The sequence below is a fragment of the Chlorocebus sabaeus genome, chromosome 10 (genome assembly GCF_047675955.1).
Source record: "Chlorocebus sabaeus isolate Y175 chromosome 10, mChlSab1.0.hap1, whole genome shotgun sequence".
Lineage (NCBI taxonomy): Eukaryota > Metazoa > Chordata > Mammalia > Primates > Cercopithecidae > Chlorocebus > Chlorocebus sabaeus.
In genome coordinates, this window is record NC_132913.1 from 124,589,455 (window position 1) to 124,605,883 (window position 16,429).

The 16,429-nt window shown below is 40.2% G+C and overlaps 1 protein-coding gene and 1 long non-coding RNA gene across 9 annotated transcripts in view; one reads left to right on the forward strand and one right to left on the reverse strand.

Annotated features, from left to right (window-relative positions):
* The window catches only part of LOC119625268 (uncharacterized), a 174,031-nt gene extending 171,059 nt beyond the window's left edge, over window positions 1–2,972 (reverse strand). For 2 of the 5 annotated variants that reach the window (XR_012094340.1, XR_012094341.1), the window contains exons 1-2: window positions 2,606–2,970; window positions 1,295–1,854 (exon numbers count right to left, since the gene is read on the reverse strand). This is a non-coding gene — a long non-coding RNA (uncharacterized lncRNA). Of the gene's footprint in view, window positions 1–1,294; window positions 1,855–2,605 lie in introns of all 5 variants that reach the window. The other 3 variants (XR_012094337.1, XR_012094338.1, XR_012094339.1) reach the window with 3 other exon arrangements.
* Window positions 2,973–3,022: 50 nt separating this feature from the next.
* Window positions 3,023–15,900, forward strand: COPS8 (COP9 signalosome subunit 8). 4 transcript variants are annotated; one of them, XM_007966762.3, is made up of 10 exons: window positions 3,079–3,188; window positions 3,872–3,936; window positions 4,263–4,333; window positions 5,741–5,789; window positions 7,001–7,133; window positions 10,461–10,565; window positions 11,186–11,293; window positions 12,924–12,986; window positions 14,022–14,069; window positions 14,868–15,900. In XM_007966762.3, coding segments are annotated over exons 3-10 (588 nt in total). In that variant the 5' UTR covers window positions 3,079–3,188; window positions 3,872–3,936; window positions 4,263–4,331; the 3' UTR covers window positions 14,948–15,900. The 4 variants fall into 4 exon arrangements, with proteins under 4 accessions (XP_007964951.1, XP_007964952.1, XP_007964954.1 ...); XM_007966760.3 differs by lacking the exon at window positions 3,872–3,936 and having other exon boundaries at window positions 3,023–3,188; XM_007966763.3 differs by lacking the exon at window positions 10,461–10,565 and having other exon boundaries at window positions 3,057–3,188.
* The last annotated feature ends 529 nt before the right edge of the window (window positions 15,901–16,429 follow it).

The window sequence follows — 16,429 nt, forward strand, 5'->3', positions numbered from 1 at the left end:
TGAGTCACACCTCCGGAGATGACAGCCTTTTACGCCACATTGCCCTTTCCTGTACCCTTTCACTTCTCCCATTTACTATCAAAAGTCTGGGGGGAAAGGTGGCGCCAGCACAGTACAGTGACAACTTAAAACTGAATGTCAACCATCACAGCCCTGAAGACGCTTCAGTGCTTCACTGCCACTTGGAGTTCCCGGTGTCCAGACCAGGGTCTCACCTTAGACCCCAACTGCTCCCAGAGGCTCCTCTCTGCCCCGCAAGGACTCTCTTCCTACCCTTTCTGGCACCCAGGCTCCAACTCCCAAATTCCCATACTGGTCTTCTAAAGAACAGCTTGGTCCTTTAAGTGACACCCCATCTCCACCTCTAACCTGTGATATGTATCAAAAGCCTCACCAGTATTTTCTATTCAGCGAAGAGCCACCTTTGTAGGTTTCCACCTCTTACAGGCCCAAAGCACTTGCCAAAGCTTTCACATTATAGTTTTCCCTTTAAACGATCAAATTGCCAAGCAGGGTTTCTATTGCATATTTCTTTGCCCCAAAAGGGTTAGAGACCAGTATTACAAGCTTCAAAATTCTGCTTTTCATAGCTCTGTCAAATGATCTGACAATCATACTACCCTCAGTCCTTCCTTCCTTGCAGCCATGGATGAAACTCTGTTGCTTTATGCCTCCAAGATCTCTCTAGTTCTGCTAACTGCTTATGTGCCCTTCTATTTAATGTTGGCAGTTCCATGAGGAACACTGTAGTGTTTCTTTTTTTCTTTACATTCCATTCAGAGAATTACTAAACAATCATTTCCACACAGAGATGTTATGGATTACACAAAAATAATCAAAGATGGCTGTTTCTGTCTTGAAATGCTTAATAATTTTATCTGTAAACTTGTGGTTTGTAAGTGAGGTCCATTAAGACAATGAAGCAGGAGCCAGGGAAACAGGCCTCTACATGTGGCCACTGATGTTCCACACAGCATTCACAATGCACCATGCACACTGAATTCCCTGTGGACCCCTGATGTTGCAAGGCCAGCAAGACTCAAAGTGAGCACAAGGTACTCGTGCTGTATCTACAACTGAGTGAGCTGGGTGCTGAGCCCTGAAAGGCCACACTTTTCCCCTTAGAGCCTAAACTTGTTTCGAAGGCAGAAAGAAGGCAATGATGCCTTAAGAAACATGAAGGAACCATATTGTGTTAGTCAGGGTTCTCTAGAGGGACAGAACTAATAGGATATATATCTATATCTATCTATCTATCAAGAGAAAGAGAGGAGTATATTAAGTATTAACTCACATGATCACAAGGTCCCACAATAGTCTGTCTTCAAGCTGAGGAGCAAGGAGAGCCAGTCCGAGTCCCAAACTGAAGAACTAGGAGTCCAGTGTTCCAGGGCAGGAAGCATCCAGCACGGAAGAAAATGTAGGCTGGGAGGTTGGGAGGGTAGGCCAGTCACTCTTTTCGCATTTTTCTGTCTGCTTTATATTTCTAGCTGCGCTGGTATCTGATTAGATGGTGACCATCTAGATTAACAGTGGATCTGCCTTTCCCAGCCCACTGACTCAAATGTCGATCTCCTTTGGCAACACCCTCACGGACACACCCAGGATCAATACTTTGCATCCTACAATCCAATCAAGTTGACGCTCAGTATTAACCATCACACATGTCATATCTTTTCTTATCCGTGCACTTCTTTATATTAAACACCTGATTATGCCAAAAGGCCAGTCCATAGTCCTTTTGCCTTTCAGTCCTTCCTTACTCATGAGTGAGTCCCAGGTCGAGAGTGGAGGTAGAATTCGTGCATATAAAGTGCGATGAAAACAGGTAAGTTCACTTTGTGCGGCGTGGTTCTGGTAAAAACAAAACACATACGCATGTATAAGCTATGAAGTACAAATTGTATCATTTCTGTGATTCCACATATGAGTTCAGTGCACTTATATTAGTATTTAAAACTGGCATTGCACAACGTAAAGATGAATGGTAAACTTCATGCTAACAATTTAAATCGAAATTTTTCTTGGAATGATATTAAATAACCCATAAAAACACTATGAAAAGAGAGAAACTGAGAGGAAAGAGAAAGTTTTATATTTTATGACCTTAAAGTCACTTTCCTTCTGTTTTTTGAACAAGGAAACTCTGCACTTTTCTCTGAGCCCCACAAATTATGCAGCCAGCCTTGCAGCAGGGAACAATCAAAGCCTCTTTCCTGGGGGTCTAGTGAGGGATGTAAAAAACAAATATGTTAATAAATAATACGCAATATATAACGTTCGCTAACAATCAGTGCTGTGAGACACTAAAACTGAAGAGGCCAGGATGGCTACAGCAAGCCGAGGGAGAGCTGAGAATTAGATGTAAATTCTGAGCGATGGGAAGGGCCCTGGATTTTAGGGCGTTGTGCATAATAGTAACCAGATCTGCTCTACGTTTCAGGAAAGAAAAAAAAATTCCCTCTGGCTGCGGTTCCGAGAATAGCCCGGAAAGAGGCAGGGGTCCCGGCTGGAGAAGCGTGGCTCCGGAGTTGGGGGGTGTGCGGGGCGAGCCCGGGCGGGGGACGCTACCCAACAAGCAGGTTTGGGGAGACTCGAACCTTACATTCCGAGTTTTTAAGCTTGTCTCCTCAAAGCGGGGAACTCACGAACGTTTCGTGAGCGCCTACGGTATGCAGGGCACGGAGCGGAGCCCTAGGGTCACCGACTTGACCAGGACAGCCGAGCAGCTGCAGGATCCGTCGTGTTCCCCAGCAATTTTAATATTTAAAAATGCGCTACTGTTGCTGTTGTTTTCTATATATTGGATGTCTTCGTGAAGAACCCTCAAAAGTGCAACGAACTCCTCCCTGCCAGGGGGCGGCCGTGCGCTCTGAGCACAGCTTCCAGCCAAGCCGGCCAGGTCCTCCAGGGCACCGAGAGAGCCGGCCAGAACGGCGGCGCCCTATCCCGGCCGCGGCAATGTCTGACGGCGCCCCGGAACTGACGATCTGGTACGCAGGGGCGCTCGGCGGCAACAGCGGCTTTAAACGTCATCGCGGGCGCGACGCCCGAGGGACGGTCTGGGGTTTGGCTGTCCGGAAGGTGCGGCGGCGAGACCGGCTGGGAAGATGCCAGTGGCGGTGATGGCGGAAAGTGCCTTCAGTTTCAAAAAGTTGCTGGATCAGTGCGAAAACCAGGAGCTCGAGGTAGCCCTTTGCGTTCCCTGGGAGAAACTGCGGAGTAGTCTTAGGCCCCGGGGCGGCACTAGTTTCCAGGGTAACGGGGTCTGAGGCTCGCGGGCTTTGGGAGCTCGCGGGGCGGGCGCGGGAGGTGGACGTGTGGAGCCCTGACCGTCGCGGCCTGCTGCCACCGGGCCCGGTCTCCCCTAAGTCACCGGGACCTTTTTGTTATATGTCTTCAGCTTGTGATCCCGAAAACCCTGTGCATCTTTGCTCCAGCACCTACCGATAAGCTCATATTAATTAGACATCTTTCATTCCTAGTCTCGGGTTGGGAAAGAGTAGTAATGTGGATTTTATTAAAGATCTTGGTATACACACACACCAACACACACACCCCAAAGCACACACACACACCAAGAAGTGACCATTGTAACCTTTTCTTAACTCACAGAGCCTTTCTCGTAATGTTGTCAAGTAAACTTGCCATTTTGTCTTTAGTAAGACAAATGAAAGTTATGCAGCTGTTAAAGTTAACGTTTTTCTTAGACACTTAAAAAGCGTTTATATCATTAGTTTTAAAATCAATTAAGGAGACAACATCTAGAAGAAGCAGCTCACTAATAGACAATAGATACTTCCCAATTGAGTTAAAATTGAAAGAATTGTCTTTGCAACGCAGGTGTGGTGATTTTCTGTCTCTTATTCAGGACGCTTGATGTAATGGGCAGAATCAGAATGCTTCAGGAATCTGTCGAAATTGTTTCTTATACTAGTAAGATCATTTAAATGGGAATTTGAGAACTGGGGAATGGGATCCTCTTACATATTCTTGAATGTATAGAGAAACTGAGGCCCAAAGGGAGATAAATCAAAGCTGATGACGAATATAAACTTAATACTTAGGATTTTCGTGTTTAATACTTCTCTAAGCTGTTTCTAAATCTATACTAGGACTATAAGATTATTTATAATGTTAGACTAAAAAGGCTTACTTTTTAATTAGTATTTATAAAATATTATTTCAAAAATGAAAGTTAAAGGGTAAATGAGGTTTTTTAAATTTTGTGTTGTTTTGTTTTGTTTTCATTGGCCTTCTAGGCCCCTGGAGGAATTGCTACACCCCCAGTGTATGGTCAGCTTCTAGCTTTATATTTGCTCCATAATGACATGTAAGTACATTTAACCTAAAGCCAAGAGCAGCAGGTTTCTCAAAAGTTATATGGAAATATTTCTGCCCTGAAGTAGCACCACCAAACATAGGCACAACGAGCTACCTCTTTTATTATAATAACTATTACATCTATTTCCTATTATAGCTTAATGAATTATGATTAGGTCGTCATTGTCTTATATATACTTTCTAGAAAACATTTCAATTTATTATGAGAAACTATGTCAGTAAATTCATTTAATCTTTGTCTTTTTAAATTACTTTTATGATCTTTATTTACTTCATATTAATAAAACAAAAGAAGTGGAAAGAGAAGATTGCAGCCAAGAGATTCATTACAAACATGTATGAGATTTCTTGAAAGTTTTTTTAAATTTTTAATTATTCCTATTTCACGTTCACATGGAAAAGTCAGAAAGCATAGCTATGCTAGGCCAGACGTGGTGGCACACACCTGTAATCCCAGCACTCTGGGAGGCCGAGGCAAGTGGATAGCTTGAGTCCAGGAGTTTGAGACCAGCCTGGGGATTATAGTGAAACCCTATCTGTTCTAAAAATACAAAAAATTAGCTGGATGTGGTTGCGCATGCCTCTAATCCCAGCTACCCGGGAGGCTGAGGTGGGGAGAATTACCTGAGCCCAGAAAGTCGAGGCTGCAGTCAGCTGATATTGCGCCACTACACTGCAGCCTGGGCAACCAAAGTGAGACCCTGTCTCAAAAAGAAAGCATAACTGTGCAAAAAAAAAAAATCTCCTGTAGTTCTCCTGTAGACTCACTGATCATTCCTGATAAAATTTTATTTTAAATTGTTCCAAAACCTTTCTTTTATATCTTTTTAAAAACTAAATTGAAATTTTTGTTACACATGTAAGTTTTTTTTGTTTGTTTTTTGTTTTGTTTTTTTTTGGTAAAACTATCATTATATGTTTGTCATAGTTCAAGCCTCCAAACCCATACAAACTCCTGCCTCAGAAGCTTTGTACCCACTGATAGGAGGGACTGTGACAGGGAGAGAAGTGTTGTGTACCGTGCTTATTGTCAGGAATGCTGGAGCCTTCGTAGTACATAAATTTGTTTACTTTTATATCCAGATAAATCATTTGGGCCGTTCTATACGTCCTCGTATTTTTAGTGTGCTGTTGCCTTAATTTAGGATATGGATTATTATTTTTAAAAAGTTCACTAGAAATGGCAGAATATTACTTTGGTAAAAATATTTCATGTCCTTTTTATCTGGAAAACTACTGTTGTTTCCCCAAAACAAATTCATATAACACTAAATTTTACTTTGTGTTATGTAAAGTATACTTCTGAATGTTTGCCTTGGGACCTGGTAGTTTTTAACATTTACGGAGATGATTATGTTTTTAATTGATTATTCTTCTTTGTGGTGGCGTAAATTAGGAATAATGCAAGATATCTTTGGAAAAGAATACCACCTGCTATAAAATCTGTAAGTATCCTTTAAACCTGCCTTACTGCTTTAATGTAATGACATTCCCTTAAATGGCAACCTTTTATAAGTTTCTGTTTTCTCTCTGACATCCTAGAAATAGTCATCAAACTAGTATTAAGGATTCAAAATAAATCTTCAGAGTCCTCTAGTCAGAAATTTGAATTTTGCTGGGATGATGTAGAATTTGTGCCCAGTTCCTACTGATTAGATTTCTTGAGACACTTCTATGTGCAGCTTCCCTAGTTAAACAGCTGAGCCAGTTTAGATGAAGGAAGGTCCTGGAGGTGGCGGAAGCAGCCGAGGTGATTTTCAACCGGTTTATTTGCTTCCTGTAATGGTACTAATTTGGAAACTGCCATTGTTTACAAGAATATTCGAAGAATGATTCACAGCAGTAAGATTATTTTTGCTAATTAGGATTTTAAATTTCTTATTTTGGATGGGAGATTAGAAGAAATAGCCTGTGAAAAGGTTCTTCCAAAGTGGAATGAAGTAAAATTTTAATGTCAGATGATTCCATGTGTCTAACATGAGTGTAAAGTGAAATTTTTAACATTCTCAGGATATTACCAAGAATTCATCTCAACTTTTGTTCATTGTCGATATTCATCAAGAGATCAGATTAGTATTTTTACTTTTTTTTTTTCCCTCACACATCCTGTTAAGTAAGATTGGAATATTCCTCAACTTCTTTGGCTAAATAAAGAACAACTATAAATTATGCACATAAGTTTCAATGATATTAGTGGGAAGGTCTATCCTTAGAGAGGCTACGATGTATGACATCTTAGATTGACAGTCTCTATTGTTAACCATTTTGCTGTTACTTTTGACCTAAATATATATACATAATATATCTATGAAATACAAAGACAGCATCTTTAAAAACAATGCTTAAGCTAATTAGTCCCCAGGCTTAATTCTGAAATGGTTTTGGACTACTTTCTCATGCCTTAATTTGCTGTTGTAATTACAAATGTGTATCAGGCCTACAGATAAATTTTACCTTAAGCTCATAGTGTTTAAAAACCCTTTTGATAGTGATTGGGCTGAAAAAGTAATTGCATCTTTTAAAATAAATGTTGAATTAGGTTTTAATGATGTAACGAACAAGGTTTTTTTAATCATTTCTGGTATTTTGTTTTAAGATACAATCATTGGTACATTTACAGAGTGAATACCCTCTAAGGCAATAATATTTATTGCAGGCAAATTCTGAACTTGGGGGAATTTGGTCAGTAGGACAAAGAATCTGGCAGAGAGATTTCCCTGGGATCTATACAACCATCAACGCTCACCAGTGGTCTGAGACGGTCCAGCCAATTATGGAAGCACTTAGAGGTAGTGTTTCTTTGTGATTAAAAATGAAATTAGATGAGACTTGGTCCCTAAGTGCTGCAGTGTTGAAGTAATAAATCAGTGGTGTGTGTTTAAGTAGATATTTTTGATAGGTGAAAAGAGCAGTTTTCAAAGTTTTTTAGATTTGCCCTAATCATGCTTCTTCATTTTTTGTTGCTTGAGATTACATTGGCTCCTGTGCCTTTGTTGTTTCTTAATTCTAGATAGAAATTGCTCGTCAGTTTTTTGTTTTTTTTTTGTTTTTTTTTTTTTTTGCTATTAAAATGAGATCTTGTAATATTCTAACAAGTTTAAGGTATGGGTTTGTAGAGATGTGAAAATAGAGACTGCTCTTGGAATTTTGTCAGCCTCAGCCTTTGATAGGTGTTGTCTTAAGCTTCTGGATTTTGTAACTAATCAGTTTAATACATAGATGGTCAAATGCATTTTTAATTGCTTTGAAAGATTACAAGCCTGGTGTGACAGAGCACTGATCCCACAATAAAATCTCGTTCCCTGCCTCTCTACGTTCTCCCAACCTTAACATTTGCCTCCAGTTGTCCTAGTTCACTCTTTATAAAATTGTATAATCTTGTTTTATGTTGTCGTGTACTGTTATTTCTTACCGTTACCCTTACTTCCATAGTTAATATCCACCTTCACTGTATGCCCTCCTGCTGTGGAGGAAGTCAGGGAGCAGGAATTTTTTAATAACTGTTCATCATTCTGCTAAGGGATATCAGCTTTACAGGGCAGCAGACAGCAAAGATTGTTACTGAGATGCACATAATTCCCTTGGCATGGTAAAATTCTTAGCAGCATAAAACAGAACAATGTAAGTGACAAAACAGGAGGCAGCTTCTTTAAATGTGAATGAAATGAGCAGAATCCTAAGGCAGGCAGATAGATGGGAAGGGAGGAGTGTGGAAGAAGATTACACAGGTATAGCAGGGGCAGTTTCAGAAAGTAGCACCGGAAACCTCTTCATATAAGGCCTGAGGAATTGGTGTTACAGTGGACTTTCATAGTATCCTTGTGATTCAGCCTTGTGATTGTGGTGGTACAGTCACAGGCCGTGTGCCTTTTCTCAGTGTTACACAGCGGGTTCATTGGCAGGACTGGGCTTGGGGCTCTTTACTCATTCAGCAAGCATTCTGTTGTGCACCGTGGGGTCTGTAGTTTTATTCCTTCCCAGAGCCTCCTCTCACTGAATTCCATGAGATTGAGAATTCCTGGAAAGAAGTTCAGTAGACCCAGGAAAGGCTATACAGCATACCATGTGGGAGTTTGAACTCTGGATCCGTGCTTCTGGAGTTTAAATTCTGATTCTTTCACTTACTGGGGTGACTCCTCAGTGTCTCATTTTCCTCATTTGTGAAATGTGATTAGAAATAGTATTTTTTCAGGTTATAAATGAGTTAATATATAATCATGTACCTTGTTCTAAAGTACTACAATATTCCTGAACATATCCTGAGACTTTTACAAATCTCCAGATTCATGAATGGTACTGTGGTTTCCTTTGTAAAATGCAGCCAGGTCAGGATAGGCTCTTAACAGATTGGTCTTACTGATGAATTTAACATTTTGTTTCTTAACATATTAGAAACTTATTTTCTAGCTAAGGTCTCTTTCCATTCTATTCTAAATTAGGCACAGTCCTATTAGAAAACTGAAAATGACTTAACTGAAGAGAAGCTAGCAAAAAGTATTTTTGCAGGAAACAAGGGCTGAGGAAGTACCCAGGAACTAGGGAGACAGTAGCCATTCTCATCTGAGGCCTGAAAGGGCAAGGCGAGGGGCCAGTGTTTCTGGGGCAGCCCCACAGGATGGATACAGAAGGTCAGCTGGAGCAAGGCAGGGAAGGGACATAGGAAGTAAATTCCCTGACCTTCTTTCCCAGCCCGTGACCTGATAGACCCCCATTTGCCAAAGCAGGAGAGCTCAGGTGCCACAGGCATTAGTGGCCAACCTCCCTGGCTTACAGCATGGCTGGGAAAGACAGAAGAAGATTCGAAAGGATGGGAGTGACTAGCTCCTCTTCCCTTCTGTCTCCAGCACAGGCAGTGATGGATGAGCGGCACTTGAGTATTTGTTAAACAACTGAATTTGCGTCCTGTTAGCATTTCTGCCACAGATACTAGGTGCTGGCTCAATTTATTCCACCTTCCAGCATGTCATTCTGGGGCCTGAGGTTACAGATTTCACAACTTGAGGATCACAGAGTGACTAGTTGGAATGTAGATGTGATTCGTGGCAAGTGGATATTGCAGCTTCTGAGACTAAGAACACTTTGCCTTTATTTTTGCTTCATCAACTCACTTCTGCCTCCCATTGCATGTTTTTCTTTCCTTTTCCAGTTATATCTTTTTACTTTTCTCTCCCTTTTGTTTATCTCCTTCATTCTTATTGTATTCCTGTTTTATTCCCCACTCTGAAAATATGACCAGAATATTTGAACTAAAGTAAATGTTTTTGAAATATGGTTGGCTTACCAAATGAATATAGTTTTATGGTGTATATTTTGTTTCTCTAAAACAAATATTTCTTTTCCATTGTTGGCTCAGTTCTTTTCCATTGAATGTCTGCAGCCTTAATAGAAAATGTTTCTTGGTGTTGTAAAGTCTGTTAGGTTACAGGCTGGTTAAAGGAAGGAACCTACAATAAGAAGTGTAAAGCCACAGAAGGAAGAGCGGACAGACAGTGGCTGAGTGAAAGCTGGAGAGGATGTCGGGCTCAGTATGAAGGGAAGGCACGGGAGTGTCAGCAGTTTTTAAGGAATCTGAGAAAACAAAGCCTGAGTGTTGGAGTTGTGCCCCATTTTGGTCCTTGTGATACCATCAACAAGCATGTATTTGGCATAGATTTCACTGGAGATGCTAGATGTTTGGGGGACTATAAAGATAAGAATAGCCCTTCCTGTTGAGAAGTTTGGAATAGAACTGAAAAGAAGCGGGTAGGTGGAACAGTGTCTGCCGCGTAGGTGGAAAGTTGCTTGTTAAAGTAGAAGTGTAAACGATACTGCTGAGTTTAGAGAAGGGCAGAGATCGTAATGAATTATAAACAGACTTAGGAATGGTAGAGAGCAGACAGGAGGGCATTTCAGGCCACAGAACAGCGTAAACCAAAAACCCCAGTGGGAAAAGGTGTAAGACTTGTCTGAGAGCCAGTGGACTAGTTTGGCACAAAGGGCATCTGAGGGAATTGGTGTAGTTTGACAATGTCCCAGGAATGGAGAGAAGATATTAAATACGTTAGGGTGTTTGTTTTACATACGTCCACTGGCCTATTAAAAATATGGAAAGTAAGATCCAGAATATTTCCGGACAGCCAGGCGGAGGAGCTCTTGCGTTACCATAAAGCACTGCACAGGAAGAAAGGCCAGCTGGTTCCACAGTGCTCAACTCTGCATCACTCCGGAATTGATTTATGTGGGTATGTGAGTCTGGGGACAATCCTAAATGCCATTTTCAGGAAAGTTTTTGTTGCTGGTGGTGGTTGGCAGTCTCTTCTTAGACTCATTCTTTCAGGGTGGGAATTTAGGAGTTTGAACCTTAATTCAGCCAAGAGTTTGATGCAGACTTGAAGAGTGCCCCAGTTACAGGATCTGTCCTGTGACTCCCAGGTGTGGTCCTGTGTTAGAGACGTTTTTGAAAAGGACAGCTGATTACACAAATCGCTTTTCTGCTCCTTTGATTCCAGCATTTGTGAATGAAATAAGATAAGTACATTTATACCCCCATTGTGTAAACGAACTGTATTTTCTTAAGGTTAGAGCCTTGTGTTTAGTAACCCTTTTCCATCTTTGTAATTTTCATTATCTGAGATTTTTCATCCGAGAGGAAGTGTAAGCAATGTATTTTTTTATTCAGCAATATTTGAACCCCCTTTACATACTGGACATATATATTTGTGTCTATAAGCACAGAAATCTTTGGGTTCATCTGGTCTTGCTTATGAAAACTGGATAAGGACAGTGGTGTGATTTAGCGATGTGTTTTGAAAACACCTGCTCCCCTGGTTCACTCTTTGCCAACCCTCCACTCCCACAATAGATGCAACAAGGAGACGCGCCTTCGCCCTGGTCTCTCAAGCGTATACGTCAATCATCGCTGATGATTTTGCAGCCTTTGTTGGACTTCCTGTAGAAGAAGCTGTGAAAGGTATTTTTGGCTTACTTTTTACTTTACAAGGAAAATGGAAAATAGAAGTGTGAATTGTAGGTTCACAGTCTCCTCTGAAACGCTTGGAACAGAATATGCTTTTGGAGTCCAGGCAGTGTTTTTTGAGAGGTGATATGAAACAGGTGTTGTGGAACACCCAGCAGGCACCCTGCAGTCAAGCATATTAATAGTTCTGTGGCAAGCAAATGCGTGAATATCCACACAGGTGGTTACAAAAATATGTCTTAATTGGCCTCTTTACTCATATCTGGAAATCCTTATTTCGCCCTTATTTGGTAAAGGTGGCATCATCCCCATATCCCTTTTCAGCCCATTTTCCCTGCCATTTCGGAGCCATACCCTAGGCGCTTGCTTGCTCCCCACTCACACCTACCTGCCGGTCTCTCCAAATGGAACTTCGCATTTTCATTTCTCAGCTGATGCCCAGACTAATCCTTCCTCTTGCTCGTTGCTATAGAATATTGTATACACCTGGCCGGGTGCAGTGGCTCACACCTGTAGTCCCAGCACTTTGAGAGGCCAAGGCAGGTGGATCATGAGGTCAGGAGTTCGAGACCAGCCTGGCCAACATGGTGAAAACCCACCTCTACTAAAAATACAAAAAATTAGCTGGGCATGGTGGCAGGCACCTGTAATCCCAGCTACTTGGGAGGCTGAGGCAGGAGAATCACTTGAACCTGGGAGGCGGAGGTTGCAGTGAGCCAAGACTGTGCCACTGCACTCCAGCCTGGGCAACAGAGTGAGACTCCGTCTAAAAAAAAAAAAAAAAACAAGAATATTGTATACACCTTGTTGCATTGTTTTACCATGATTGACATTTTTGATTCTCCAGCTACAATATAAGCTCCATCAAGCACCACATCCTAAATTTCCAGGGCCTAGCATAGTTCTAGATACATGAAGATAGGTTAATGCAAGTTCTTATACTAAGTTATTAAATACTTCTATTTATTCTTTTGGCTCTTAAAATTGATCCATCATTTATTTTCTATATATAACATACTTCAGAGCTCACACTCTCAGCTGACCACCTGGATGTGAATCCTGGTACCACCCATCCCTGATGCTAGTGCCTGTGTGACTTAGGACAAATCACTTGAATTCCATCAACTTCATTTTCCATACCTGTCAAATGATGGCCCTATATCCCACTTCATAGAGTTGTGGTGATTACATAAAATGATCCCTATAAAAGCACGTAGTCTGATACCTACAGGTAAACTTTCTGTATATGGAAGCTGTTTTTCTTATTGCCATTTTTGTTATTACTGATATGATGATCACAAAAGGCACTATATGAGTTTTCCTTATGTTTGTTTCAAATAATACTGATTAGGTTAATACTGTAATGTCTTCTTGACAGAAAACTAACCATCTTTTAATGATTATAGCAGCCTAATAGAGTAAAATGAGGCTTTGATACCTGTTTCAGAAATATTTCAATAATAAGTTTCCATGCTTTTTGTGATACACCTTTCTAGTAAAAATGCATATGATGGGTTATACTAAACACATCAGGTCTTCTGTACAACTAATGTCATGGACAAGTTTTGGATTTTGTGGGGTGTTTTATTCTTTCTGCATCTTTATGTATAATATACTTTTTTAGGTATATTAGAACAAGGATGGCAAGCTGATTCCACCACAAGAATGGTTCTGCCCAGAAAGCCAGGTAGGTGGTGCTTTCACCCATTTATGCAGCATTGAACTCTTCTAAGACTGCTTCAGGTTTTCAGGCTTTGATTTTTGATAATTGGATATAAAATTCTGCTATACTAACATAATGGAAATAACTCATTTTAAATAAAGCGTCGACAGGGTAGAAAGAATCTTTTAAAGATCGTGATTTATTTTCTAACGTCAGTTATTTCTAATGATGGGAATAACACATTTTAAATAAAGCATAGTAGGCAGAGTAAAAAGGATCAGCTAGTTTAAACTCTTAAAAATGTTTTTCCTGTATATAAATGATTTTATATAGGTGTTTCATGGTCCTTCTTACACCATAGTTTTTACTAAATATTAATCTCCATCCTTTTATGGAACCATTTGTAACTGAGTTTATCCTTCATATCCAAACTGTTGTCTGGATTAAAAAAAAGCTTAAATATTCAACTGCCCCCCTTTTCTGCTTGCTCTCAAGTCATACGGGCACTTTTCCTGTGGCTTCCACTTTCACAGAGTTAACTTCTCTAGCCCTCCTTTTAAGGCCTTTTTTCTGTGACCTGCCCTTGTTGTCATTATCTGAATTCCCAGCCCCTCAGTCTTGCCGTTGGAAGTGAGCCACACTCGTTCCTGCCTGATAGTTTCTCTTCCTTCTGACCAGGAGTGTCCTTTTCTGCCAGGTCTTTAGAGCCAGGCTTAATGCCCACTTCCATGAACCCGCCTGCATCCACGCCAACCCAAAGTTCCTTCTAGCTACTCGGAATGCCTACGTTTAGACATTGTTGAATGTACAGTAAAGGATTCTCAATGTGCTCAGCCCTTTGAGTTACAAAGAGTGGGAAGACACGATCCCAGTCAAGTGAGATAGTGGGGAAGAGTAATATAATGAAGAGTTGTAATAGAGGACGGTTATTATCCCTGTTTCAGAAATAAATGGCCATAAATGCATGTTGTGCTGAAAATCGCATGTTCTATGAAAGGTCTTTACAATGACTTTTGTAAATTGAGCTGTACGTTTTTTGTTTTTTTTTTTTATATTTAGTTGCAGGGGCCCTGGATGTTTCCTTTAACAAGTTTATTCCCTTATCAGGTATGTATTTTCATATGCACATTTTTAAAATGTCTCATTGTTCCTAATTTCTTTTTTGTAGTATATATATGTGTGTGTGTGTGTGAGTGTGTGTATCTATTTCTTACCTTGTAAACAGAGGTTAAATTTCATAAATGTGTAATAATACATCTGGTTACAAGAGTGAAACTGGGCTCCCCCAGAGCTTGCCTTGAAGTGGTGGCCTCCTCTGGGCCAGCTGCAGAGCCTTCTTATTCTCATGCTGGGGAGGCCCGCCAGAGCTGTTCACCAGCACTGTTATTCAGAAGGCATCCTGAGGCTGACATGTAGTAACTTAAATGTTGGAATGTAAATTCCTTGAGGTTCTTTGTGGAGTGTTTTTTTTTTTTTTTTTTTTGGTTCATTGATAATTTAATATTCTTCAATGAAGCCTGGGGCATGGTAGGCACGCTAATTATTTCTTGAATTTAATGTTGCATGGGTAGGGATGTTTTCAAGAAGAGCTGTGATCTTTTAAACGAGCTGTTGCTTGATAAAAGTGTCTTTAACCTTTACATAGAATAATTCAATAACAACAACATCAGACATGCCTTTACTACCAGTTAGGTAAAACCATACTCATAAAAGTTGAGACTTCTTGACTTGCTTTTCAAAAATGTCCAAGGCTCTATGATGTAAGATTTTGTCTAAAACCAGGACAAATCTAAGAAAGTTAACTTATTGTTAGAAATTGAAGGCATTGGGGGAGATAGGTGTTGGGGCCAAAGCTTTGTTACAGTGGTATCTAACTTGAAGTGTGTTTATATCTTTAACATACAGAGCCTGCTCCAGTTCCCCCAATACCCAATGAACAGCAGTTAGCCAGACTGACGGATTATGTGGCTTTCCTTGAAAACTGATTTATCACTCTGAGTTCAAGATTCATCTTCAGAATCCTGTATACTGACAAATATTGAAATGTAAAGTTTGTATTTTCAGTTTATTGGATAGCTTAAGCGCCTCAGCATTCCTTACTGAGTATGTGATAAAATACATATAGAATATAAAATATACTATATACATTTTGTCCTTAAGCATTATGCTGAATAGTTGTTGAAACAGTTCTCATTTTGTAATACTTAATAATCTGGATGGAGCCCGTCAGTATTACAGTTAGTTTTCTGGTGACTCATAAAATAAGATTTCCTGTTTCATGTAGAATAGTGTTTGTCAACTGTCTTTTGTCTGCCCCAGCACATGCCACACTCTTACCTGTACCATTGGTTGATAATTGTCATGACTCATTTGGACTTGAAGCAAGACTGTCCCCAGGCACAGTATCGGAATCCCTGGAGATTATGATTCACGCTCTTTGGAGAATATGCTCTCTTTTCACCCCCACCTCCTAAGAGCCACTAATGTAAAATACAGAAACATAGCTGAGGAACAAATAGACCGTTTCCATACTAAACCAGTTTGTTGACTTTAGATTTTTTCCAATAGTGTGAGTATATCTGTTGCTGGCAGTGGAGGGCTTGCCATGAAAATGCAACTTATTTAAGACATTCATGAGACGTATTAACTTGTGCTGTCTCCTTTTAGAAGGGAAAACTTAAGTGTGGAATGCATTATATGGGCAAAGAAGCTATGAAGATACATGATACACTTTGTACAACTATCCTGCAGCCCATTGGTTGCTTATATTTATCTCTTGGCTCAAGTTCTGCCCTTTAGAGAAATACTGAGCAAGTCTTTCATTCTATGTGTGACAGCCCTCTGAATATTTGAAGTTGTTTGTTGGAACTTCAGGTTATAACGGCCTTAGTTCATTTATTCTGCATTTGTTCAATAAATATTTAACTGAATTCTTCAACTATTTCATCTAAGATAGTTTCTGGAAATTTCACTCTCTCAATCTTTCTGTGGACACAGTCTATTTTGTCATTGTCTCAATATGAATCTCTTAAATAGAAATGAGCTGTATGGTGAATCTGTGGTGATAATTACATAATTTATTTATTTTAAATGCATTTTAGTGGCTATTTCAGTTTTTCTTAACATATATGGGAATACTTTTTGAATTGCAATTTTATTTAACCCGGATAGGTAAGTCATATTATAATTCCTTGTTTTACAGTTGAGGAAATGGAAATTTAAGAAGTCAGAGGATCAGTAGAGTGGTCAAGAGAATGACAGTGCCAGTTTTTTTAACTTCTAGGTATTAAGTACAAACCGTATCCCTGGTTTTTTTTTTTTTTTTTTTTTTTTGAGACGGAGTCTCGCTCTGTCACCCAGGCTGGAGTGCAGTGGCGCAATCTCCACTCACTGCAAGCTCTGCCTCCCGGGTTCAAGCCATTCTCCTGCCTCAGCCTCCTGTGTAGCTGGGACTACAGGCGCCCGCC